The sequence below is a fragment of the Anneissia japonica genome, unplaced genomic scaffold (assembly GCF_011630105.1).
Source record: "Anneissia japonica isolate Jap-2015-1 unplaced genomic scaffold, ASM1163010v1 scaffold287818_len932483_cov186, whole genome shotgun sequence".
NCBI lineage: Eukaryota > Metazoa > Echinodermata > Crinoidea > Comatulida > Comatulidae > Anneissia > Anneissia japonica.
Window position 1 is genome coordinate 501084 of NW_022703366.1, and position 25569 is coordinate 526652.

Consider the following 25569-nt stretch of genomic DNA (forward strand, 5'->3'; position numbering starts at 1 on the left):
TTTATATATGTTATGACCATAGGCCTACCCATATTATTTATTTTTATTATTTTTATATTTTATATAAAAATAAAGTAATATTTTTATTATTTTTATATTTTATATAATTTATTTTTTTAGAAATAATAAAAATAAAGTAATATTTTTATTATTTTTATAGTTTATATAGGCCTAATTAAATTGTTAGACTTAAAAAAAAAATTAAAGTTATAATAATGTAAAGACATAATGTAAAACATCAAACCAGTTAATGATGTACATTGAAATTTATAATCAACATCCAATCCAGAGTTGAATACGCATCTTCCGTTTATGGTTTTCCTAAATGTGACTTCTAAGATTGTCAATGCCTTTGCCTGCTCGTCTAAATTTGCTGCTATTCTTTCGTCTTATAATAATAATAATAATGTTATATTTATAGAGCGCATATTGCACATTGCCCCTATGCGCTTTACAGAGAACTAATATAGGCCAACTGAGAAAAAACAAATAACAATAAAATAATAAAAAAAAAAATAAATAATGTATCTTCATTTGAAGTTAGACAGAAATGTTTTATAGTTCACTTTCTAAGATTGCCAAAAACGCAACTCACCCCCTACACCTCTTCCTTCACGCCGTAATTGTTCCATCTCTCTTAGAAACTCCCGCCACACCCAATTGCTTCCATTTTCTAGTCACTCATTGAATTTCTGATTTCTGATTAATCATTCCAAACATAGGTGCGGTGTTACGTTATTTTCCGACAAACCGTACCTAACCACGACGTTCGCTAATGTTATAATAACGTTTTGTGTTTGCTTAAGTACTCGTAGTAGGCCTAGGCCTACAGCAAACAAATGCTTGTCACAAATTAAAATTAATGAATGAATTAATAAATTAATTAAATTATTTAAATTATTATTTTCCGTGAGAAAAACCACAGCAGCAATGAGAACTTTGCAGAAAAACTTGACGGTGGAACTGAAATCATATCATCGTCATCTGCGTATACCGTACTAAATTGTTTCTATCATTATCTTTATTTCTATTTAATCTATTTATATATGTTATAGGCCTAATCTTTGTATTCCTTATGGGGTCAGCTTTACTGTACGCACTTAAAAAGAAACTCAACTCATTTTAAACTACTTTCACTTGTTTTTAAGTCACTCTTATTTAAACAATCATCATATTGTTTAGAGTTTTTTACGCGCTATGTTCCCGTGCATTCCGTTCCTATAATAAACGAATTGTGCAAGTCCGTTCACTTAAAAATAAACATACAAATTTAGTCAATTGTTTCTGTTTAGCTTCCCCCTCCTCTGGAATCAGTTACCCATTTCTGTTAACAGTCCGAAAATTTTGTTTTATTCAAGAAGAATCTCGCAACTTTCTTATTTTGTAAAGTTAGTATTGATTATTTTTCATTTGGTGCCTTCGATAATATTTGAATCATCCCGGTTAAAAATTATGATTTATAACTAGGCCCCTTATTACTTATTTAACCTGGTATAGGAAGTACAGAACTAGTTTGTGTCTACCCAGTAACATCACTGGATGTTGCTTACCGTGCCTACCGTTACAAAAAGCGAATTTCTTTCGAACCGTAATCATTAATTTGAACTACTGTCACATATTGCAGTGGAATTTGCTGACATTTTATCAAAGTTATTAACCATTGACCCCAATGAAATAATGTAACAAATTTTAACCATATGTTGGACAAATTCAAAGTGACCTACTGCCGACCCAAAATATTTAGTTTTGCGATGATATCCCGATTGCATTTCCAATGTTTGGATAGATCTGTGGAAGTGATTTGGTGGCAGAGGCTGAATAAACAATTCAGTATTATTATAAAGTCAATCTACTAAGAAAGTACTGTATTAATCAAATATGTACAGTATACTGTACGAAGTTACTATGAGATAATATATTCCACGACGGAAATATTGACATGAAATGTTGTGTGGCTTCAGCAAATTGATTCCAAGATACAGGTACCAGGCGCGTACTGTATTGGTTACCATGTCTTTTAAAAAAGATACTTGGTAAAAAAAAAAAAAAAAAAAAAAAAAATAAGCCAATTATTAGGCCTATAGTCAAGGAGGTATAATTTGTTTATACTTTCTTGGATTTATTGACTTTTTTCGAGGATATTATTCCTTTTTATCTTGAGGCTCTTTAATGCGATTATTTTTTACCCGTTGCCAGAAGTATCAATTATCACTAGGCCTACAAAATGAATTCTTTAAATAGGCCAATATATCAGCTCTATATTTAGATCTAGTCGTGATCAAACATTCGTGGTTGCCTTAAGGTAGCTAAAGTCGCATTCTTTCACATAATTTATTTCATGATAAAATGTTCGTCACGAGTCAGGACATTGCATTTCAGCCCCGGCGGCGTTGGCATTTAGTTTTTCGTATTAAAAAAAAATCCCGTTTAATAACAATATATCTATGCTACATCGAGTTTTGATAAATTTATTAGCTTGGTCCGTACGAGAAGTACGACTAGGGCGGACTCTAAGCATCGAGAAAATCAGGGTGGAGTGATGGAATGTTTTTGAACATTTAAGCCCATAAACCAATTTAAGCAATATAAATGAAAGTTTTTAAAAAATGTAAAGGCCTGTATAACGGCGACATAAACAATATAAAATGGTGCACATAGGCCTATCTAAACAGGCCTGTATAACAGGGGAACGCATCTATTTATAAATCATTGTTGACTTTCTATAGGGTTATAAACTTATTACAGTACACTACCAAAGCCTGTGAACACGCAAAGCCGAGCATTCACCTCAACTCATCGACTTAAGTTATTTATAGAATGAATATGTAAAGACATGATGCTATCCACGGCAGTACACCTGCGCACAGCTCACCTGCGGCAACGGTAACCTTCGTCCTCGGAAGGAGGCCCGGAATGTCCGATCGCCTGCTAGAATTCTATCCAATAGTCACGAACAAAAACGTGCTGACGCCGGAAGAAAACTAACCAACTAACCTGAACGAAGTAGTTCAAGTGAATCCCGTAAATAATAAGTATTATTCCATACCAGAAGAAGAGGCCAGAAGAAACCCCCCCCCCACCACCACCACCAACAAAAAACAAAAGCATACACTCACGTCACACATGCACCAATCCCTTTACACACACGCGCGCACTGCGCAGGCAATGTTACAGCGATGTAAATATGGATTTATGAATGTAGTTATTATATTATGCCTAATCAACTAAAAGTCAACTACACATTTTTTTTAAAATTAGGAACCAGTACAATTTGCCCATGCACAGTGTTCTTATCTTCTTTAGCTCAGACTCGAAATGTTTTTATTTTGTTCTTATTTTTACACACCTTTCAAACATTAATATTGTATGTCAGTATATTGCTGTACTGTACACTGGGTATTACATAGTCACAGCAAATAAGGTTCAGATAAGATCTGTTGTTTTTCTATTTGAAAAAATAAAAACTTCATTTAACATTTTACCTCAACCTCAGTTTTTCATATTTTGTTCTTAATTTTTAAGCGATTTCAGTCTTCTTTTATAAAATGTGTTCTTATAAAAAAATAAAAAATAAAAAAAAAATAATAAAAAAAACTGTCAGTTATTGCAGCAATAATTAGATTAAATTGACAAAATAAGGTGATATGATCATCAGTGGCTCCAGAAATTTGCCGACAAGGGGCATGACATGTCTGACGGATCGAACCAAGTTGTCGACCAGCCTCGATTTGGGTCTCGGGAAAATAGAAAAAAATCACTGGTGGTAGGGTTCAAGGAGTTTTCATGGCTTTTATGGCCCAAATTATGCTTTTAGACAACAACATAGGTATTGGCAATCAAAATAACGTAAGTTGGATATGCAAATTATTATTTTTGATTCAACGACCTGGCGTCGGATGGGGATCCAGGCCTGTCCCCCCGGGGGGGGGGGTGCCACCGTCGCCCCAGCGGCGGGATTAGTTGGAGCCGATAGATAGGCCTACGACAATAAACGTCATCTCAGTTATTTATGTTTTGCAACAACAGTGTAGGCATATGCATACATTTTTTATAAATAATGGTAGACTTATATAGCGCATATTAAATGAAACTATCAAATCTTAACCAATCTAAAAGTATGAATAGGCCTACATTAAACGAGCAATGCAAAAATGGTAATTTAGCTGAGAAGTTCGAAAGGGATGAGAAGCTTAAATCTGTATTTTTTTATTTATTTATTTTTTTGTAGATAAGCAAACGCTGAAAGGGTAAACGTGATGTTCGATAGATATTTATTCAGAATAATGCGCTATCTAATTTCGAATCTGATGTATCGTGATACGTTCATGAATTTAGTACCGTTCTGTTTCCATAATTTTAATCTTATATTAATAACAATAATTTGCTTGGAATTTGATTAGTCTCCAAAGTGCTGTACGAAACCGCCACATCGGTATCTCCCGGCAGACCCTCACATAAAATAGGTCAAAAAAATCACTAATGGGTTCAAGAATTTCAGGTACTTTTACCTCATGCTGCTCAATAATCACACGGCAACACGCACAAGGTTCTAGTCAATAACAACAAAGCACACCGAAAATGTCGTATTTCATATATCTCTATATTTGAATTTATAAGGCTTATCGGTAAATACATGCGTAACCCAGTGAGCCGTTTTTTTGTGTATATAAGGCTATAAATGTATGCCCTCAAGGGGAGGGAAGCTCGCGCCCGGTCACCCATATTTTGCGAATTAGCACCCCTCAACCCCCACCCCATTTCAAGAAGTCTAGATACGCCACTGTGGAGACTTCCCACCTTCGCATCCATCCCCGAACCATCTTATAATAGATACGACACCTATGTCTTATATAAAATGGACTAATAAAGAATTCGGAATTAAATTGAGGTACATTCAAAACTTGTATGTATATTTCTAGCAGTAATTAAGGACAATAACTACCGGGCATTGATGTACGTCCGGAATTACGATAATGTGTATTTTAAGCTGCACCATTATTAATCGGTTTTATATTTATATCCTTTATAATTTAAATGGAAGGCGATATTTTAATTTAATAATCGTAAGCGTTACACAAGTTAGCAAACCCCACTTTGGTCCTTTATTCAACAGCAAGATAAATGTAACCATCTCGATTTCAAGTCTTTCATCAGTACACCTGCATTCCTCGCATGATGTATCGTGATACGTTCATGAATTTAGTACCGTTCTGTTTTCATAATTTTAATCTTATATTAATAACAATACTTTGCTTGGAATTTGATTAGTCTCCAAAGTGCTGTACGAAACCGCCACATCGGTATCTCCCGGCAGACCCTCACATAAAATAGGTCAAAAAAATCACTAATGGGTTCAAGAATTTCAGGTACTTTTACCTCATGCTGCTCAATAATCACACGGCAACACGCACAAGGTTCTAGTCAATAACAACAAAGCACACCGAAAATGTCGTATTTCATATATCTCTATATTTGAATTTATAAGGCTTATCGGTAAATACATGCGTAACCCAGTGAGCCGTTTTTTTTGTGTATATAAGGCTATAAATGTATGCCCAGTATGCCCTCAAGGGGAGGGAAGCTCGCGCCCGGTCACCCATATTTTGCGAATTAGCACCCCTCAACCCCCACCCCATTTCAAGAAGTCTAGATACGCCACTGTGGAGACTTCCCACCTTCGCATCCATCCCCGAACCATCTTATAATAGATACGACACCTATGTCTTATATAAAATGGACTAATAAAGAATTCGGAATTAAATTGAGGTACATTCAAAACTTGTATGTATATTTCTAGCAGTAATTAAGGACAATAACTACCGGGCATTGATGTACGTCCGGAATTACGATAATGTGTATTTTAAGCTGCACCATTATTAATCGGTTTTATATTTATATCCTTTATAATTTAAATGGAAGGCGATAGTTTAATTTAATAATCGTAAACGTTACACAAGTTAGCAAACCCCACTTTGGTCCTTTATTCAACAGCAAGATAAATGTAACCATCTCGATTTCAAGTCTTTCATCAGTACACCTGCATTCCTCGCATTCCACTACAATTCAATTGCCAAGTCAAGTCCATGCTATGTAGTGCAGTGTTCTTTTTTCACTCCCTCCCTCCGTTGCTTACTATGCAGTATCATTCACCCTTAGAACATCGTCCCTCACGAACTACTAAATGCTTTAAAAATGTTAATTTACTACAGTAATTCCATGGTGCCAAGTCTTCAGTACATGCCCCATTTAGTAGATCACAATAACAAGTTCAAAGAAATCCCTTCCATGAGATTTGTTTAAATGAGCTTCCATAACATATTTAATTCGATTTTGCTGTGCATGGTCATACCCCCTGGTCACACCCATCTTCCGTGAGAAATAATAATAATTATGTAGTAAAAACATGCAAATAAGATGGGTTATTTTCCAGAATCGTGCGGGAGGTTGTCCAGAACTTCCGAGGGACCTGGGACCTCTGGTGTGGTTGAACTCAAGGACTTATGGCCTAAAGCGGCTGAACCTATATGGAGGATAGAAGTTTTGGGGTGTTCCTATACCTCTATTCACCTGGATGCTTCATAGTTTTTTTTTGACTGCTCTCGGGAGATGGAGGCTGACAGTGCCGTAGCGCCACCAACTACTGGTACATCTTTTGAGTCAAGTTGGGGAATACCCCAGTGTATTGGCGCATACAGCTCTTGCAGTGGACCGCACGAAAGGTGTTAGCACTTGTTTATCAAATAGTAACACAGGTATGAAAAGGCTCTTAGAGGCAAAGAATGTTATTCTTAGAAGTAGGAGCTAGTAGTTCATGTTTCGAGCTCTACAACATTAGGTTTGTCTGATGTCAGCACATTACAAATATGCACTATTTTCACTACATACATGCACCAAATTAGGCAACACATACGACACCGAAAGGTCCACTGATTAATCTCAGATAAGAAAGTATAATACATACTCCAAGTATTGAAATACACGCCATCGTGTTGGGATTCAATATTTCGACATTAATTATGTCATCATCAGGAACATACGACACCACACATGTTCTAATTGTTCAATTCATGATGTGAAGCATAGATTTAATGTGCACACATCAAACCAGACAACTCACCTCACAAACACTTCCAAATTTCCTGTTGTGAGAGAAACACATTAAACACTAAAATTAAAAAGACACAGATGCACAAATGTTTCGAAAGTTACTTACGTCTTTATATTTAATTTGTTCTTATACACTACATGCAAACGTTGTCAATCTCAATCATTAAAAAAATGATACCCATTGTGTTACGATCTAACAGCATTATTTTTCTTAGAATTCCCCTGCTTTTTTAATGGAATCCTCAAATGTCAAAAAACGGAGAGGTTGGTTTTCATGATTCTAAAACATGACCCTTGACATTGGGAATGGCAAAACCCCAAAACTATACTCAGATTTACAAACTGCATTCAAAATAAAATTTACAAAATCTTGGCAAAGGTTAATACACTACTGACCACCATAAGCGAAACTCAAAGATCAGTTAATATTGAGAAAAATTAGGCCATCAGCAAATAATGGTCTATATTGATCAATATTGATACTGTACCAGAGTAAGATGTATATTTGGTCATGCTAAAAAAATGTAACCATTAAAAATAATAGTTACCAATTACTGAGACATTTGTCTGTTTAAAAAAAAGACAAAGTATCTCAAAAAATTGCTAGGGATACATGGCAATTTGATTTAAGATTTATTATTTAATATCTAACTAGGCATTTTTTTTACAACAAATAATATAGAACTATTAAATTAATATTTAATTTTAGAGGAATAGTATCCAGTGATATATAATATTTTGTATGCAATACAGCATAAGCAACACCAGAACTTTTCCACCATATAAATCACAAAAAACACTAATTTAAATCAATAACTGATATATTTATTGATTTAAATTCCTGAATTTGTATTATTACTATTTTCTTTATAAAAAAATATCAGCTAATCACTATTAAAAACTGTACTGATCCTGTACTTTAAAATATTCAAAGGGGACAGTTATAAACTAGACATTTTCATATCGATCATTCTTAGTAATGAAATAAATATTATTGATGTGAAAAAGAAAATACCATTTATGGAAATATATTCTGAAATAATAATAATTGTAATAACTGTAATATTCATATTTTATTAAGTGGTTTATAATATTCACTAATGAAAAAAAAAATATCAGATCTTAGATTTTCTGACAACTCAAATTAATAATCAATGAATTAATAATGCTAATCATTCAATTCTCACCCTCTGTGTCTGAGAAGTTATTTATATAGAACCAGAAGTTATCAAAATTAGTGATAGCATAGACTTGCACATCATAGTTCAGTAATATAGCTTTCATTGCTGTATATTATCTTTCATATTTCTACTGAACTACACCCATACTACAATGTAGTACTGAATGCTTAGCAAACTTTCAATTTCAGGAGGGTAGATGATAAGGATGATAAGAGGTACGAAAAAACATATCTGCGAATACAAGCACTGCATATGTCCTGTTGACTTCCAGAAGGGTTTTTGATTGAATTAATGTTCAGTCTAAAACCAACATCATTTTGCCAACCCCCACATACAATGGAAGTGTCAAAATAGAAGCCAAAAGCAAATGTGTCATATTTTAGTTTACTCATTGTTCTGGTTCTAAACGAAAGAGACATTCGAGTGTATGATTTACTTAAAATTTTACAAAAGGTAAGTACTCATTTTATTATAAGGATATACTAGCCTAGTTGTACTACGTTTCGGTAATTTTTAGGATCCAAACATCAAGCAAAGGTCTAGTACATCAAGGCTAGAATAAGGCCTAGCTCAGTCACACTTTCTGGACCTGGCTCAGGCCTAGCAGTGTAGCAGCATTCTAAGAGTAGGAACAAGCATATTTTAGTCACTGCCGGATGCACCGCCGTTCTCAGAAATCAAAACAGATTACGCGACAAGACTTTACCATTTGTACCATGACCACCAAGGTTGGATAACTCTCCATTTTGAAATTGAAAGCTTACTAATTGAAAACTAGCCTACCATATGACAATTATGAGATAACACAATTGTCTGGAGGCTCAACTAACGGTGACCACTAAACATATAATGTAAGAAACTATTTTTCGGTATAAAATAATTTTATCTAAGAGACTGAAAAAAAAAAAGAAGAAAAAACCAACTCTTAAAAAACATGACTTGCTTTTTACAGGAGACAAAGATTACTTTGGTTGGTGAAGAAAAGCCTGTAGTTTTTTTTATTATTATATTATCAAAGTAAAAAATAGAGTGTAGACTGTTTTTTTGTTTTTTTTATACTTTTACTGAGTGTACCTCTAAACACTTTAGCCCTTTCTCTTGATACTCTTCCCTTGTTATCCAGAAGTCTTGTTTGTCTTTCATGATATCAGCTAGTACAGCGCCACCAAGGAACACCATGTGCTTACGACGTGGTGGATCTTCAATTTTGATCTTGAATTTCTAGAATTGTGGAGAATTTAAAAGTATATTAACAAAACATACATTTATTGACAACCCCAAAGAATATATATTTACCTTATTGAAACAATAAATTTTCATTTTATTATATTAAATGTTGGTTGCTATGAGTGATTTTAAAATATTGACTGCTCAGTTAACTTCTTAGAGGAGAAATAAATTTTTTCTTCATTTATTTCAGATATAAAGTTGTCATCCTCGCAGTTGAAAAGAATAAAGAATTTATAAATAACTTGTGTTGCAGTGGATATTACCATTTCATTATCAAATTCAAATTAAATTACTAGCTGCAATATTATGGAATTCTCCCCAGGGAGCTGAGTATGTGTTCCATACGTGTTTGATCCAATGACCGAGGGTAATAATGTGAAGCGCTTAGAGGCTCTCTGTTGGCATTAAGCACATATCTAACATATTATTTCATATGGGGATATATAAGTATGACATCACCCTGCCCATGTGATATATCATCATGCCCATTATGGCCAATTCACATAACTGTGTCACAAATGTGATAATGTGGATGCAGCTTTGGACAGAAAGGAAAAAACAAAAGAGTCTTACAGCTAGTTTTGTAGTGTCTCCCTTAAGCACTCGCTCTAGATATAATTGTTTGATCTCTCGTTCTAGCCTTGATGGTAGACCTGGGTACATAGTTGAGCCACCAGACAGGACTATGTGCTTATAAAATTCTGATCGTGTGTCAATATCAGCAGCTTGGATTGTGTTAAACAGAAGTTCAGAAATGCCTACGCCCTCAATGTTGATTAAATGGGGTTGGAACAATGCTTCTGGTGCTTCAAACCTTTGACCTCCAACCTTGATGACTCGTCCATCTGGAAGCTGTAAATCGTATATATTTTTAAGATTATTTTGTGTACAACCAATTCATAAGAGGTAAACATTTTTGTTTTAGACTAAATTATTTTTCAGTTTTAACCAAAAACTCGAGAGATCGAAGATTATAACAGATTATAGATATATAATTCAAAAAACGTCAGAGCGAAGCCTTCTTATATTATATTATTAATTATCACTGATTAGCGGAATGTATGCAATCATTGGTATGTTTGTCTAATTTACATACATGGATGCCTCTTTCTATAAAACAATCATCATGCGTCTCACTCACAATGAGGGTATTTTTAGAACATGTCAGTAATAAACCTGGTGTTCAGAGTCTGATGTATTTTAATCCAGAATTAGGTAAAAAAAACCAACTCTTACTGAGACAAGTTTTATTATTTTTTTTAGAGCACCACATATACTAATTGATAATTCTTTAACAAATTTGAAAGTATCCTCCTCCAGATCCACTTGAACCTGAACAATATTAAGGCTCTTTTTCATTGAAAGATCCCTTGCTACTATTACACTACTCTAAACCTTTACTTACTGTGTAATTTTCAACCAAAACTGTTGTTTCCCTGGCTAGTTTCTGTTCTTGTTCAATATTGTACCTGCAAAATATAAAATCCCATAAAAGATTAGATTATTGCCGAACAACTACAAGTCAAGGGTGATAATATTAGCCTTAACATCAGCACTGGTTTGAGACCCTTCTCACCTTGGGTTTGTTTAGTAGAGCCAAAGGTTCTCGGATAGGAGTTATTCATTAGGCCTCATAATTAGACGCACTGCATTGCTTCATCCTATAGCACCAAAAAGTTACGGACAAAAAAATATTGGTGTTTTAAAAACACAGCTTCTGGGACAGAAGATCTGCTGAGCATATATCTGAAAAATACTTGTTACTTATGGCATATTTATATTTAATATCTGCAATTTAGTGTTTTGAGCTTGCTGTGGGTTATTAAGGAAATATACAAACAGATAACCAATCTAAAAACTGTAAATTAAAACAAACCAAAGCAAATATTTGGTATATTTGCAGTGTATATATTCATGAAATTAAGTAGCCAATGTTTTAACTATTTGTACAATATTAATCTGTATAATTTTGTATTCTGTGTAGTGTTTTTTGCATGGTGTACTTTTACTGCACAAACCAAATCTCAGTGCACACAGAAATCTTTTAGTCTTTTAATTTTGCAAACATCAACCTCACCATTACGGATACTTACCCAACATAACACAATTGTTCCTTCATAATTCGAACCGTTTCAAAATCTGCAGAATGATTGAAGGCGTATCCTTGCAAAAGCAACAACTGATATATAGGAAAAAAACAATACAATTTAAAGTTTCTAATTATTCGCTATATTGTGGTTAATTTATGGTGTGATAATTATCCATTCTACTGTTGAATATATATATATATATGGACTTTGATACAATAAAAATCATACATAGTTGAATATTTCGTCCTGTAATCAAGACTTTCTCAACATGCCTAATAAAATTATGTTCCTATAATACGTCAACTGTGTATGATTCCTATCGTATCAATGTCTATATTTACATATATTTTGCTGGGAACATACAGGTACGTGCTGCTTATTACCATGTTATTAATGCCTACTTTATATATAAATACATAATATATAATGATATAGAAACTGCTCTGCACTTCTTAGAGGATAAATGTATGGTTTTTTTTCACTGATAATCATACAAACACATATCTTCATTGCAGTTGTTCAAATCACGAAGACTTTCTGAATTAAAAAGTACAATATGCTTTTCAAAAATACCTTAATGAGATATTTTGTGATGTCCCTGCCAGCAATGTCCAGCCTCCTTGTGAGATGTGGTAGAGCAAACCCTTCATAGACAGGACAGATATGAGTTACACCGTCACCAGAATCGATAACAACACCCGTCAAAAGACCTACAAATCAAGAAACAATTCACATCAAATATTTTTATTTATAGATATTATTTTTCATAGTGATACACTCATTCTAATTAAAAAAAACATGTCATGTAGGCAGTAGTCGCCATTGAACGTGTAAATTTATAGTAGAAACTGCTCTGAACTTCTTAGAGGAATGTATGCTTTCTATTCATTGATAATCATACAAACACATATCTTCCTTGCAGTTTAAACACCATTATAGAAAAAGAGAAAGATAAAAAACAAAACAGGGTATAGAGTTATAGGGTCACAATTAGTAAAATCATATAAATTTATTCTGAAAGAATATAAATAAACTTTGATAAAAACAATTTCCCAGACTATATGCACACAATGTAGGGCGTTAACCTAGATATCAATGATTTAAAAATACTCAGCCGATGTGAAGACTTTAATCTTTTAAAGGAAACACAAACTAGGGAACTTAAAATGAGTCATGGTATCTTATTGGCTTAAGAAATTGCTACTTAATTCATACCAACTTTTTTAAGTATGTAAGGCAGTCTTACAGTCCTCCTTAGCTACAGTATATGCGAATTAAAAGCAATTTACAAAGTACTGTAAGACTATTTAACATATTTTATTAAGTGGCAGATCTACGAATTCAAAATAGAGGGGGTACAGGAAGGGACTTCTAGAGATCAAGGATCTACACAATCTCAGCCCCATTATGGTTGGAGCTGAGGTACAATTTATGGCACCTCTACTAGATTGCTGGAAATGGCACATTTAAACTTTAATTTGAATATGATTTGCCCTCCTATGATGTAGTTAAACAGTTAATTATTGTTAAGTAATTATGCATGATTCAGCTTCCCAGTTGAATGAATAAATAACTTCATTGATATTGTACATATATACATATTATTAGCATTACCTTGTGCATAGAGTGTCAGGACAGCCTGGATGGCAACATACAAGCCTGCAAATTGGTATTCTTCAAACATAACCTATAAATATGTACAAAAATGTTAAAAGTAACAATGTTCTTGTTAAAAAATACAATTTAATTACAGTATTATGAAATCTTAATGAATTTCTTCAAGGGTAGTATTGAGTCATATTTAAATTGTGTGGAAGCTTTGATCCAAGAATATTTTTGACTTAGTAGCAATACTGTTTTATTTTGTAGTTATATATTTTACCATTTTTAGGTTCTGTTAAAACAGATATTACTAGAAGTATGCATCGATAGACATTGTCTTAAACTGCTGGCAAACGGTTCAGTGCAGGGTTGACGCCAGTGCGTTCCCCCGTCGGAAAGAAAAACCACAATTATATTATATGTATTTTCTACAAATTAATAGACTCTAAAAAATGATTAAACGAGCTTGTGAAACATTTAAATTGTCCAAATTTTCGAAGGCTCTGCCGCCTGAACCACTTTCGGAGTATTTTGTGCAATGTCCGACCACGCGCACTTTCGTCGGGGACATCTTCCCCCTTGTCAGGGACATCAGACCCCCTGTCTGGCAAATCCTGGCGCCACCCCTAGTTCAGTGGTGTTATTGGGTTTGTATATGTGCTCTGTGAGTCTAGTACATTGTGGATATTTTGTTAGGCTTTGTTATGTATACTTTCTTTTCTAAATTATTCTTCTTATCGTGTCCACAGAAACCTTTGAGGTTTGCAGATATGAAAGTAAGAGCAGGTCCTAAAAAGGACACACTCTGGTCTAGCCATGATGACAATGGTGATACAAGTATACCTTGTGGTGGTGGTAGAACTGGCATTACCAATGGCTCGACGAGGACGCTTCTACCATGGGAACCATAGGCACACTACTGTATGACCTCATCTTTAACCCCTCTGAAATGTCCTAACATTATCAAACTTGCCCTCTCCAAAGAGCTACAAATACCATATGGAAATCCTTTCTGTAGTTCGAATCATGCAACTTAATCAAGAATTTGTTAACTATAGAATAATAATATAACTGTTCTCAAAAATTATTTCTTTGCAGATGTGGTTGAAACTGCTCTGAACTTCTTAGAGGATAAATGTATGTTTTATTTTCATTGATAATCATACAAATACATATCTTCCTTGCAGTTCTTCACATCATAGGACTATTAAATTTTATTAATAATAATGAACAAATATTACATGTATACATTCTTTTCGAAATCTTTGCAATACTTTTCAAAAGTAAATTTTTAATTTAATGTAACGATTTAAAAAAAAAATCATCTAACCACTTGATGTTGATCACTAACAACGTAACTGACTTCGCATCGGTGGCTTCACTAAAACCAGCTAATGAGCAATCCAGCTATTATAGTAGAGATCAGTGATACTACTATACTATATAACCTCATTCTTAACCCCTCTGAAATGTCCTTTCGTTATCAAACTTGCCACTCTCTAATGTTATTTACCTCAACCATTTTTTCTCGATTCTTTGCAGGGTTCATTGGTGGTTCTGTGAGTAACAATTTACATGATTTGGGGTCTACATTCAGCTTCTCCTCACCAAAAGTATAATCCCATACATGTTTCATGTCATCCCAGTTTCGGACTATTCCATTTTCCATGGGGTATTTCACTTCAAGCATAGATCTCAACTGACTAGCTTCATCTCCAACCATTAGATCCTGTAAAGAATTGAATTGAAGGGAAAAAATAATATTAAACAAATAAAGAATATATTGTAATAAATGAAATAAAATATTTAATAAACAGTATTTCATTAAACAAAATATAAACAAAAATTATTAAATAAATAAATAATTATTTACAGTATACAGGAATAAAACAACTTTGCTGTCACTCACTCTCTCGATTCAGAACAACCAAATCATGCAACTAAGTCAAGAATTTGTTAATTATAAAATAAAAATATAAAAGATCTCGAAAATAATTTGTAGATGTGGTTGAAACTGCTCTGAACTTCTTAGAGGATAAATGTATGTTTTATTTTCATTGATGGTCATACAAATACATGTCTTCCTTGCAGTTCTTCACATCACAGGAATTTACATTCATAAAAAATAATAATAAACAAATATTACACTAAATAATAATGTTGGCTAGTTGTAAATTGAATTATTTATAAATTGTCCACATCATATAACAATAACAATAAACTAGCAACAGGAAACAACTGCACACAAAACAATCTTAAATTTTAAAGTGGAATCAACACGATTCCACAATAATTCATTGCCACAATGCACACTTAATTAATTAATTGGGTGGTATTAATTAGGATACTGTATGCCTAGAATTTGAAATACTGTACTAGGGGAACTTGCTCAGAAAGGTAGAATTCAACAGCCAAATAATGGACTTAAGGAACTGATAATTAAATGAAAAGGTATTTTAATAGCATACTTGTTTTCTAGACCAAATGTGATAAAAAAAATTAATACATTTTTGGGGTTATACAGTAATATTATTCTTTCATTACCATTTATCAAAATTTACATCCTTTAAATACTGCACTGTAGTTCATGTTTCTGCCAATGTTCTAATTCAGTACTTATTCCATGCATTTAATTGGTAGAGGTTTTGTTGTAAGGAATTTGTTCATTTGTAGCAACTTTTCAATTCTGTACAGTAGAAGTACAGAAATTCAAAATTAAAATAAAAAACAATCATAGTAGAAACAAAAATTCAGAAAAAAAAAAACTAGAACAAAGACAACATAAAAATAAAGAAGAGGCATCACAGCAAACAGATGCAAAAAAAAAAAATGTGTAAAAAAAATTTAAATAGCATTACATCCACAGTGAATAAAGCAATGATAAAAATACACTCAAAAGCAAAAAAGAGGAAAAAAAACCCCCAAAAACAAAAGTCAGCTGCATGCACAATGAACACTTATAGGCAAATCACAACATATTTCAACATAACATGCTAGCACCGTGAAGCCACATCTAAAGATATTATCTATTAACAGTTTAAACTAAAAGGATTATGAAATGCCTGCAGAGAATAAGAATCTAGAAATCACAATATCAACAATAAAAAAAAAGTTCAAACAATCAACCACACTCTGACAGCCCATAAATCTCAAGGAAAAATTTTCAACAGAATTACTATGAAGGGAAGTACAGTATGTTTAAATTATTTAGCCTATGTGTGCTATACATTGCAATAAGAAGAGGTAGTTTGACAACATGTACTGTATTTACCTTTTAATTATTTTATAAATATTTCAGTATAAATATGTTTTCAATTGTACAACTTGGCTGTTAGTACAGTTTGTGGTAAATAAACTTCCATAATTTTCTCTTAGAATGTGGGCTATCAAAAAGTGAATTGTATCAACAATTTCTTGCTCTGCAATGGTGATCTAGCAACAAAACTTATGAACACTTATTAAACACACAAACTATGAAAGTGAAAAAAAAGAGACGTGGTTGAGAATATAAGCCTACCTTCTGTGCTTTGCATGGAACAAATGAAGGGAAATAAAAACAAAACAAAGAAAATGCAAATTGAATGAGATGTAATTTTTCAAAGTCAAAAGTAAGCATTTAAATACTGGATGAAAATGTGTTATGTTCTCATTTCCAACCTTAAAATGAAAAAAAGCAAATCAGTAATTATGTTTGGAGATACTTGTACTGTACTATGCATGATAAAATCCCAACATCTCAGATATACCTTTTAATGCTTTAAAAAAAATAAAATCCATACATTATGATATTCAGAATTTTTTATCATTTTGAAAATAAAATAATTAAAGAAATATATCGTATGATTGTATTGTATCATACGGTCCAATATGTTAAACGTAGCAGTGATAAAGTTGTTTGGAGAGATATTCTTTTAGTTGAACTGACATACAGTACAGCAACACTAAAATGCTTCAAATTGGAATGCTGATTATCACTATGAATAGTGCCACTTCTATGTTACAGTCTGGTAATAACTTGAGAATGCGAGCTCACAACTAAGTTTTATTTCTTATCTTGGTTCAACTAAAAAATGTATTCTCCAATTTGCAGAAACCAGATGAATTTATTACTTTTCAAAAAAAAAAATCAAAAGTAGTGCTTTGAAATGTAAGCTTCCTACAGAACACTTTCTCACTCAGTCAGTCAATTTAATTGGCATACTCTATTAGGTTTAGTTAATAAAACTTAGAAATGTAGTACAGTACTTCCATAAGATCAATGAAGCATAAATGCATGAAATATAATGATGTTATCAGTGTTGTCTTTCATATGCTGACAACAAGCAGAATAATATTGTTTAAAAATATTGCATTATGATAGTAAATTAAATATATCCTTTGATTTATTTAAATGCACAATAACAAGCCTAAATGATCTCATACCTTTATCTCGATGTTTCCAACTTTTGCTGTGGATCGAATGATTGGTCGTCCAACCAAGGAAGGAAAAATAAAGGCAGGAAAGTTGCTTCCTGCATATCCGCATTTTACAAACTGTAAAGAAGGAATTTACAAAATTGCAAGCAAATTGTTAAACTATCTGAAATTGACATGCAATATAAAGTATATTATTTTATATTATAAAATTGTTTCAGTGAGTAAACACTTTTGGTTAATACGATGGATTTGCCAAAGTGATTTAAAAGTTATCAAATAAAAAGATTTTATATATTTCTGAATACCAGAAAGAATGAAGACACATCAGTACATTGAACCACAACAATCAAACTGGTATACATATTAATTATCAAGCAATAGGTTGCCAAAAGGCTCAGTATGAGTAGAATTACCAGTGAATAAAATAAAATACAAGATATATTAGGAACAGACCCTAGTGAAATATCAGATTATTTTAGTACAAAACAGTTAATATATAATAATATAATATTAGGGTAATAGTGGCATACTGTTTAGGAGTCTTGAAATGGGGGGGGGGGCTGCGAAAATGAATGGGGTTTCGATGATTTAGGCGAGGGGAAACAAGTTTTTTTTTTTTTTGGGGCCCCATGAGTAAATGTGTGAAACTACTCTATTTTATTGCGAGTAGTTGTGGTGCAATACTACAGTGACGCCAGCAGGGGGAAGTGGGACATTTTCCCTCCTGCAGACAGGCCTGGACCCCTTCCCTTGCCTCTAAAAAGCAAATTTTGGTCCATACTAAGCCATAAAAATGTCAGGACATCGACCGAGGCTCTAGTCGGCATCATGAAGCATCAGGAGGTAACTGGGTCCGCAATATAGTGGGCTTGGCTCAGTTCCAGCTAATAATAACAATAATAAGCCTAGGCCTAGCCTATGAATGTCTAGCTCTAGGAAGTTAAACAAGGAGGGAGGCAGCATCATACTAGCCTACCTAGGGCCAGGCCCGGGGTAGCTTAGGCCCCGTTCATCGTTTGATTTTTCAACAATGAACGTATGAAAACTTAGATATTGTGTGATATTACAATTTTCTATTTTCCATGTCATAAATTGTCGCATTATCGATCAAAATTTTGAGACATGGCTTGGCTACTAACATAAAATTCACTTCCTGATTCGAGGAGGTCTACGCTTTCATCAAGACTAGACTTCCGCCTTTGAATTATACTCATTTGTATCTTAGAATTTTTCATATAAAAGAACGGAATTTGACGAAAAAAATAAGACAAAATACAGAAATACTTACACCTGTACCGTTATCACAAACTAATATTTTTCTTCCCTGGCTATCCATTTTGATGAATTCCGATTTTGTTGTCCACTATTTATAGGAATGGCAACGTTTCAGGAACACCGCCTACCTACTCTCTACACACAACATAGATTTTTGTTGTGAATGTGTGTACTTCCGTATTCAGTTTGCCGGTGGTTCAGGAGTATAAAGTGAACAGTATTTTCTTTACTGTCGTAGACAGTATACTGCAATTAAATCATTTTAAATTGATAATAAATTATAATGAACTGATGAAATTGTATTTCTTTTAAGAAGTATTTTTTTAAATATTTAGTTTGATGACTAAAAAAATACATCGGTTTATTGCATAGGCTAGGTTCCGCAGTACTATTGAACAACTGTGTTTATTGGTCCATTTTGCTAACCCAATCAATTATTATCCAACCAGAAAAAGAGTAAAATGCTTGTACACATCAACATGGCTGAACAGCGGTTCTTTTCAATGAATTGCCTATTTTTAATATTTGTGTGTTTCCTAGGCCTTCCAAACGTAATACAAAGTGATTCATATCGAGAATTCAGTCCCAAAGATATAAAAGAGTACGATGGCTCGGATGTAAGATTTATTTGGTTGTTATCAGCCGAGTGAAAATTTGCTAAAATCTACTTAAAAAAGGCTTGGGCTAGGCCCCAACTCTTGACAGCCATGCACTGACTGATGACAGTGTTTGCCTACCTAACCTAGTATTAGTAGTGTGTGGCTTTCCTCACCTCCTTGGCCTTATCTAGCTGATCTCTGGCTTGCCCTTACAGGACTGAATATTCCTACTCAGGCACTATTCTAAGCCTAGTACTGTAGTAGGCTAGTGGGTAAGCTAGGGAATTTGCAGCAGAAGTCCAGAGCACAGATTCCAACAAGTTTGATGAATTTGAAGATGCAAGACTTTGTCTTTGTCTTGAAAACTTCATCCCCTATTGATTGATTGATGGCTTCCCCCTTGATTGCGTTTCTTCTGCAACTTTAGTTAATGCCTACCAATTAAGCAATATTTTTACTGAATTTTTTATATTCGTGATGTTAAGTACTGCTGCTCAAAATGAGCCTTGCAGACTCAGAATTTTGGACCAGAAATCCATCTGCATTTCGAAAAATACAATGCCAATTTTCTCGCATATTTTGCCGAAAATTAGGCTTTGACCTAATCTTAATATATAAACAATGTATTATTATTCAGTAATTAAGATTATTGCACTGTTTTCCTAGCGATTTTTCGCGCAAATTGAGCTGGTTTTGAGGTATCGCCCGTGCAATTAAAAAATTTTACAGTATGCAATACAGTACTGTAAAAATTGTAAATACAGTAAATGTGTTGGTAATGATCTTACTTTACTACTAATTAAGGTTGAGGATAATGTGTAAATTTTTTCAAAATTGTTTTGATTTAATGCAAGAAAAAACTAATATTTTATCTTTTAGCCTGAAAAACCTATTTACATGGCAGTGAAAGGAGTAGTCTTTGATGTTTCAACAGGAAAAGGTATATAATTTCTATAATTATTTAAGCAATTTTTGTTTTATACTTAATTTATTGTATTGATCGCTAGCATTAATGCATTTAATTTTGTTTGAAAAAAAGAGTAGCAAAACTATTAGGAATTGATTACATTTTAATTAATTATTAAGGAATGATGTTAATGCATGTTTTTTTTTTTGTTGATTAAATTTTCATTTATAAGTTTTTGTTGTCAAACTTTTGTATTTGTATTGTATTGTAATTATGCCAATTGACGCTAGACATTTTATGGTCACCAGGACTAAATGCAAATTTACAAACTGACTGGCGGAAAAAGCATTAAAGGCGTCAGTCATGTGAGAACAATAAAAACTCTACTTCAAATAAGCAATACCGGTAAGTTTTCCAGGAGATCCTTACTCGCAATTGCGAGTGAAGGTCGATTAAGTTTAATTATTACTAAATAGATTGTGATTGTGTGAACAAATTAGTGTTAAATATTAAATTTATGTTACTCTTTTAAAGTGCTATCTTTTCCCCTCAGTTATTGGTATGTTTCATCAAATTAGGTGACCCCATTATTTTTATTTTTATGTTCTTGTATCATTTGAGTACAATGCCGTAGCCAGCTATTGGGACACTTGGGACAGTCCCAAACAAATTTTCTATTGGGTCCACAAAAAAAATGGGTCTAATTTTTTTTTTAAAGGGTCCACTTTTTATAAAATGGGTCCAGATTTCTCATATTGTGCATAAAATGGGTCAACTTTTAAGAAATGGGTCCAGATTTTTCATATTGTTGCGTAAAATGGGTCAACTTTAAAAAAAATGGGTCCACATTATTTGAATTTACGCCTAAATTGGATCCACCTTGATGTTGTCCCGCACTGTTTGAAAATCCTGGCTACGGCATTGTTTGAGTAGTAATATATCATTGTGATTAAATTTTTTGTTCTATATTCATTGATTGGATAACTTTGATCTTTCAGATTTCTATGGCAAAGGTGCTCCCTACAATGCACTAGTAGGTAAAGATTCCAGCAGAGCAGTTGCTAAGATGTCTCTTGAACCTGCAGATCTTACCAGTGATGTGGTAAGAACAATAATTCCTGTCTAGGAAACGTATCTCCCTTGTATACACCACGCAAGTCTTTTAATAAAATAATATTTTGTATGTCAAAGAGTATGGTTCTGTGTGAAGACATTGGGCTTTCAATATACAGTTAGTGGTCCATTATTTGTGTCCTCAAGGCAAATTATCATTCAGGATTATATTATATCTGTAAACCTTTGCCTCTATATATATGATCCTTATTTTTACAAATGGTAGTACTTGTATTTTAACTTGAATGGTTGTAGATATATAAATCCCCTTTTAATAGATGCAGGTTTTACTCCAATTAAAGACCACTTTTGGGACCGGGGTTTCCATAATAATAATGGGCGACTTATAGAGCGCATATTGTGGAGACCTCTGTGTTTAACATAAATGTGAAAAGGACCAACCAAGAAAGTAATACTTAATCTAACACTAAAGAGATGTTTATCCTACTCCTTAAGCTAAGCATCTGAGGAGCTCATCTGCTCTTTGTTTAGCTATTTTTTTTTTTTTTTTGCTTCTGGGTGACCATCTACCCTCCCACCCAAAAGCCACCTAGATAAGGTTGCCTGAGTTAGTTGCTGGCGGCTCGAGTGAATGCGTTCTAATGTCATACCCAGGACATTTTGCCCTGTATGTACTTATGGGCTTTAGTTTAAAGCTGAATGCAAATTGAACGCATAAACATTTATTTATTTGTCTGTATTCATGTTTCCAATCTGTTCAAGCTCATTTTTTTAAAAATTTCAGACTGGTTTGACTGAAAAGCAACTTGAGGAGTTAGACACAATATTCCAAAGTGTCTACAAGGCTAAGTACCCGATAGTTGGCTACATGTCTTGGACAGTTAAAGAAAATGCTTCTCATAAAGAATTGTGATTGTATTTTATTCAGTACAGGGTATTCAGTTTCCAATGGTCCTACAGAAATTACATGGTAGAATCATGATCATGTTCTGGTTGCAATTCCTAGATGGTACATTCATCTGAAATATGAAAATGACCATTATTATTTTTTATTATTAAGATTATGAAATATTTGTCTTTTTAATCAAAATATATTTTGGGTTTGTATTTATAAAACTTTCAGATAGTAATTAATAACAGAGTAGTATTACATATTGGTGGGCTGAAGAATACAAGGTGTATAACTATTATATTATTACATTGGAATCTATGCATCCCTAAACCATGGCTAAATCTTGTGCCTTTTTGCAATTATTACTTTATGCCAAAGGTGGGGGCATAGTCTACTGCAGTTTCATCCTGGTGTGTGTGAATAGAGGTGGGTGCAAAAATTGTGAATGCAGAACTTGGGGTGCAAAAAATTTAGAATGTGGGAGATAATCCCTATTCCAATGAAAACTAATGGTCATTTTTAGTATTTTAACTCAGGTGAATTAATTTGCTGCCATCCGTATCCCCCCCCCCAAAGGTTATGCCCATGATCATGATAGGATGCTGTTTATTTCTACCGTACTATTCCATGCAGTGTACCTTTCTGTAATGAACCTTGAGCATCTCTTTTATGCAAGTGTTGTACTGTTGATTTTATTCAATATTTATTATAGCAATGGAGTCTTAAAGTGGTTGCTGCACTAGATGTACAATAATCGGGAACTTTTGATTTTTTTGACGATGCGACGTTAGAACCATATCACGTGTGAAGATGACTTTTAGTGACGTCAGTACATTCCATGTCCTACTGTCGTCGTGCAATCGAAAGCTCCTTGATAACGTTCTTGGAACTTAAGATTACGTGAGAGTGTTATTCCAATATGAACTTCCAAAAGCATCAAGCCTTTTGTCACCACCTTTAAAAAGTAATACAGTACACATTTGAGTGAAGTTAAATGTATTTTTCAGACACCTCTTAATACTGTAGTTTATCCATAGAATACCTGTTTGTCATAATACTGTATACTGTACTATAGATTAGATAATTAATCTATATCAAAAGCAAAGTACACTATTATTAAAGTTAATTGAAAATTATTGTTCAGAATAACTACAGTACTTGAAACATTCCAGGCAGGAAACTAAAAAAGCTTCCTACAGAATGATGGTATGCAATACTTGAAACCTTTTTAATATTTATTTTGTATATTTTGAGGAATTTCCATATTTTTCCCAAACGTATTCTTTGCATATTACATTGGTTGGTAACATAACTGTAACCATAAGAATTACGATCTGGTTATATCAAACAAATACATTACATTGCAATGAAATATAAAGTAATATTTGTATATTTTGGTATCTTAAAGGTATGTGCTGTATATATAAAATATTTTTTCTACTTTCTTTAATGTTATAACTTATATGTCGGGTTCATCTGGTTATTTATACTATGCAGTAATACAGAGTAGTAACACATATATATTTAAGTATTATTTTGTGTTGTCTAAAATATAATTAATATTTTAGCATTCCATTGACAAAACTAAACTCCCAGTTTTTAGGGATTAAAAGACTATTTTAATGTGTACTAAATGATGGATCAAGTAGTGCCAGATTTTCGATCTTGTGCAAAGATGTGCTAATAATATTCAGTTTTTAGAGGAGTAATTATTTGATGACTGTTGATTTCAAATCAGTGGTGTATACATTGGTGCCCCAGCCAGCCTGCCACCCCTCCCCACCTCCTCCTAATTTTTTTATGAAAGGAAATGGGGAAAAGGAAATTATATCAATATTTAATTCTGAGAGTGCCATTTCCGGCTACCTAGAATTGCTATAATTAAAAATGTTTTCACTTCAGCCCCAACGTGATCTTCAACTTCCACCTGTGAAAATTCCTCACTGGCCCTACTATTTTGAATTTCTAATAACATCAAATGGCCCGACAATTAAACTTGCACTAGAGTCTTTTCGCACCTAGCTACGCCGCTGATACAAATATAATTTAATAAAGTAACTTATTAAAATACAGATTAAAGATATCAATATTGTATAACTGACACATCAGGTCATAAGATTTGTCCCTATACAACTGAATGTTGATTATTTCTTGTTACCAAACAGGAGTCTCACTGGAGTCATGGCAGCCCTTGAAAAATTAAAAAAGAGAGGATTGGATTTTAGTTGTGTTTTGCATTATTATTTTACAATTAGTGTAGCAGTTTTCTCTGATTTACTCAAGAAAATTACAAAAAAAAGTGCATGAAAAACTGCTACTATGCTGGATTGCCTTATTATTTTGATCAAAAACAAACAGGATTGCATGCAACTCTACATTAAAAATACAGAAGTGGAATATAATTTATTTCTGTACTCTTGATGCTGGCAAAAAGTAGTGATCCCCTATAATGACATAATGGTACAACTACCGTACCTTAGAAGGCTGTGTACAAAACCTCCATGGCGCCTTTCTTCAACTAGAATGCTCTTCTTGTTTCTTGGCGTACTTAACATCTGTAGGCGTCGGTCTTCCTTCAAGATTTGATCTTCTATCTCATGTCTGTCAATACAGTCTCTGCTATATGATGCACCTTCTATTTTAATAATAATAATACAAACAATTATAGTTCAACAATCGGTATTATCAACATTTTTAAAATGCCTTTTTTTGGCGGACCTTGGCAACAATACCCAATGGGGCATGTACAATAAAAGTCATTAATTACAAAAAAAATCATTAAACAATAAAAGCAACGTACAGTACATCAAAGAATCAAAAACAAGGAAATTACAGGAAAAATTAACCTACAAAAAGAAAAACCATTCAAAAAATCGAAGAGTGACATCAAGCAAAAGAAAGGTTCACTGGGATAAATTTATAGATATGTTAGACTTATATAGCACTTAACGCCAACAAGGCCTCTAAGCGCTTCACATTATTATCCTGTCATTGGATTAAACGCCTATAGAACCAGGGGGAGTACATTAGGATAAGTTTGACCTCCCAGTTGGTCCAATTTGCCTTTGCGTAGGGTTTGATAATCCCCTTATCTCGTCGAACCGAATTCAGTGGCTGGTCATTGAAGCGTGCGGACTGTACCATTGTAAAATAGGGGTATTTAGTTAGTGTGAAATAAAGTAAAATAATAGTACAT

At 33.3% G+C, this 25569-nt stretch overlaps 3 protein-coding genes and 1 non-coding gene across 9 annotated transcripts in view; 1 reads left to right on the plus strand and 3 right to left on the minus strand.

The window, feature by feature from the left end:
- Positions 1-7196: 7196 nt before the first annotated feature.
- LOC117104436 (actin-related protein 2) lies at positions 7197-19072 on the minus strand. Of its 2 annotated transcripts, XM_033245290.1 has the most exons (10): positions 18915-19072; positions 17633-17743; positions 16728-16730; positions 14724-14939; positions 13223-13295; positions 12182-12318; positions 11612-11697; positions 10924-10987; positions 10092-10370; positions 7197-9509 (listed from the first exon to the last, which is right to left on the minus strand). In XM_033245290.1, exons 1-10 carry the CDS (start codon positions 18960-18962, stop codon positions 9342-9344), a joined length of 1185 nt encoding a protein of 394 aa, XP_033101181.1. In that variant the 5' UTR covers positions 18963-19072; the 3' UTR covers positions 7197-9341. The 2 variants fall into 2 exon arrangements, with proteins under 2 accessions (XP_033101181.1, XP_033101182.1); XM_033245291.1 differs by lacking the exon at positions 16728-16730.
- Positions 14321-14395, minus strand: LOC117104450. Its single transcript, XR_004444747.1, has one exon. It is a non-coding gene; the product is annotated as a small nucleolar RNA SNORD61 (small nucleolar RNA).
- A 274-nt stretch (positions 19073-19346) lies between the features above and the next one.
- On the plus strand, positions 19347-24592 carry LOC117104440 (neudesin-like). 2 transcript variants are annotated; one of them, XM_033245297.1, is made up of 4 exons: positions 19347-19518; positions 20380-20440; positions 21406-21509; positions 22266-24592. In XM_033245297.1, exons 1-4 carry the CDS (start codon positions 19363-19365, stop codon positions 22392-22394), a joined length of 450 nt encoding a protein of 149 aa, XP_033101188.1. In that variant the 5' UTR covers positions 19347-19362; the 3' UTR covers positions 22395-24592. The 2 variants fall into 2 exon arrangements, with proteins under 2 accessions (XP_033101188.1, XP_033101189.1); XM_033245298.1 differs by lacking the exon at positions 19347-19518 and adding an exon at positions 19679-19772.
- LOC117104439 overlaps positions 23166-25569 on the minus strand; it is a 5807-nt gene continuing 3403 nt past the window's right edge. For all 4 annotated transcript variants that reach the window (XM_033245295.1, XM_033245296.1, XM_033245294.1 and 1 more), the window contains 2 exons: positions 24849-25008; positions 23166-24563 (listed from right to left, as the gene is read on the minus strand). In XM_033245295.1, the coding sequence (XP_033101186.1) occupies positions 24518-24563; positions 24849-25008 (206 nt within the window). In that variant the 3' untranslated portion in view covers positions 23166-24517. The remainder of the gene's footprint in view (positions 24564-24848; positions 25009-25569) is intronic.

Coding starts and splice junctions, on each gene's coding strand:
- LOC117104436 (XM_033245290.1), bottom strand. CDS start 18,962: ATGGATAGCCAGGGAAGAAAAATATTAGTTTGTGATAACGGTACAGGT. Junction 10,988..11,611: donor GAACAATTGTGTTATGTTGG/GTAAGTATCCGT, acceptor TATATTTTGCAG/GTACAATATTGAACAAGAAC. Junction 9,510..10,091: donor GAGACACTACAAAACTAGCT/GTAAGACTCTTT, acceptor CCACAATTCTAG/AAATTCAAGATCAAAATTGA.
- LOC117104440 (XM_033245297.1), top strand. CDS start 19,363: ATGCTTGTACACATCAACATGGCTGAACAGCGGTTCTTTTCAATGAAT. Junction 19,519..20,379: donor AAGAGTACGATGGCTCGGAT/GTAAGATTTATT, acceptor TTTATCTTTTAG/CCTGAAAAACCTATTTACAT. Junction 20,441..21,405: donor TGATGTTTCAACAGGAAAAG/GTATATAATTTC, acceptor TTGATCTTTCAG/ATTTCTATGGCAAAGGTGCT.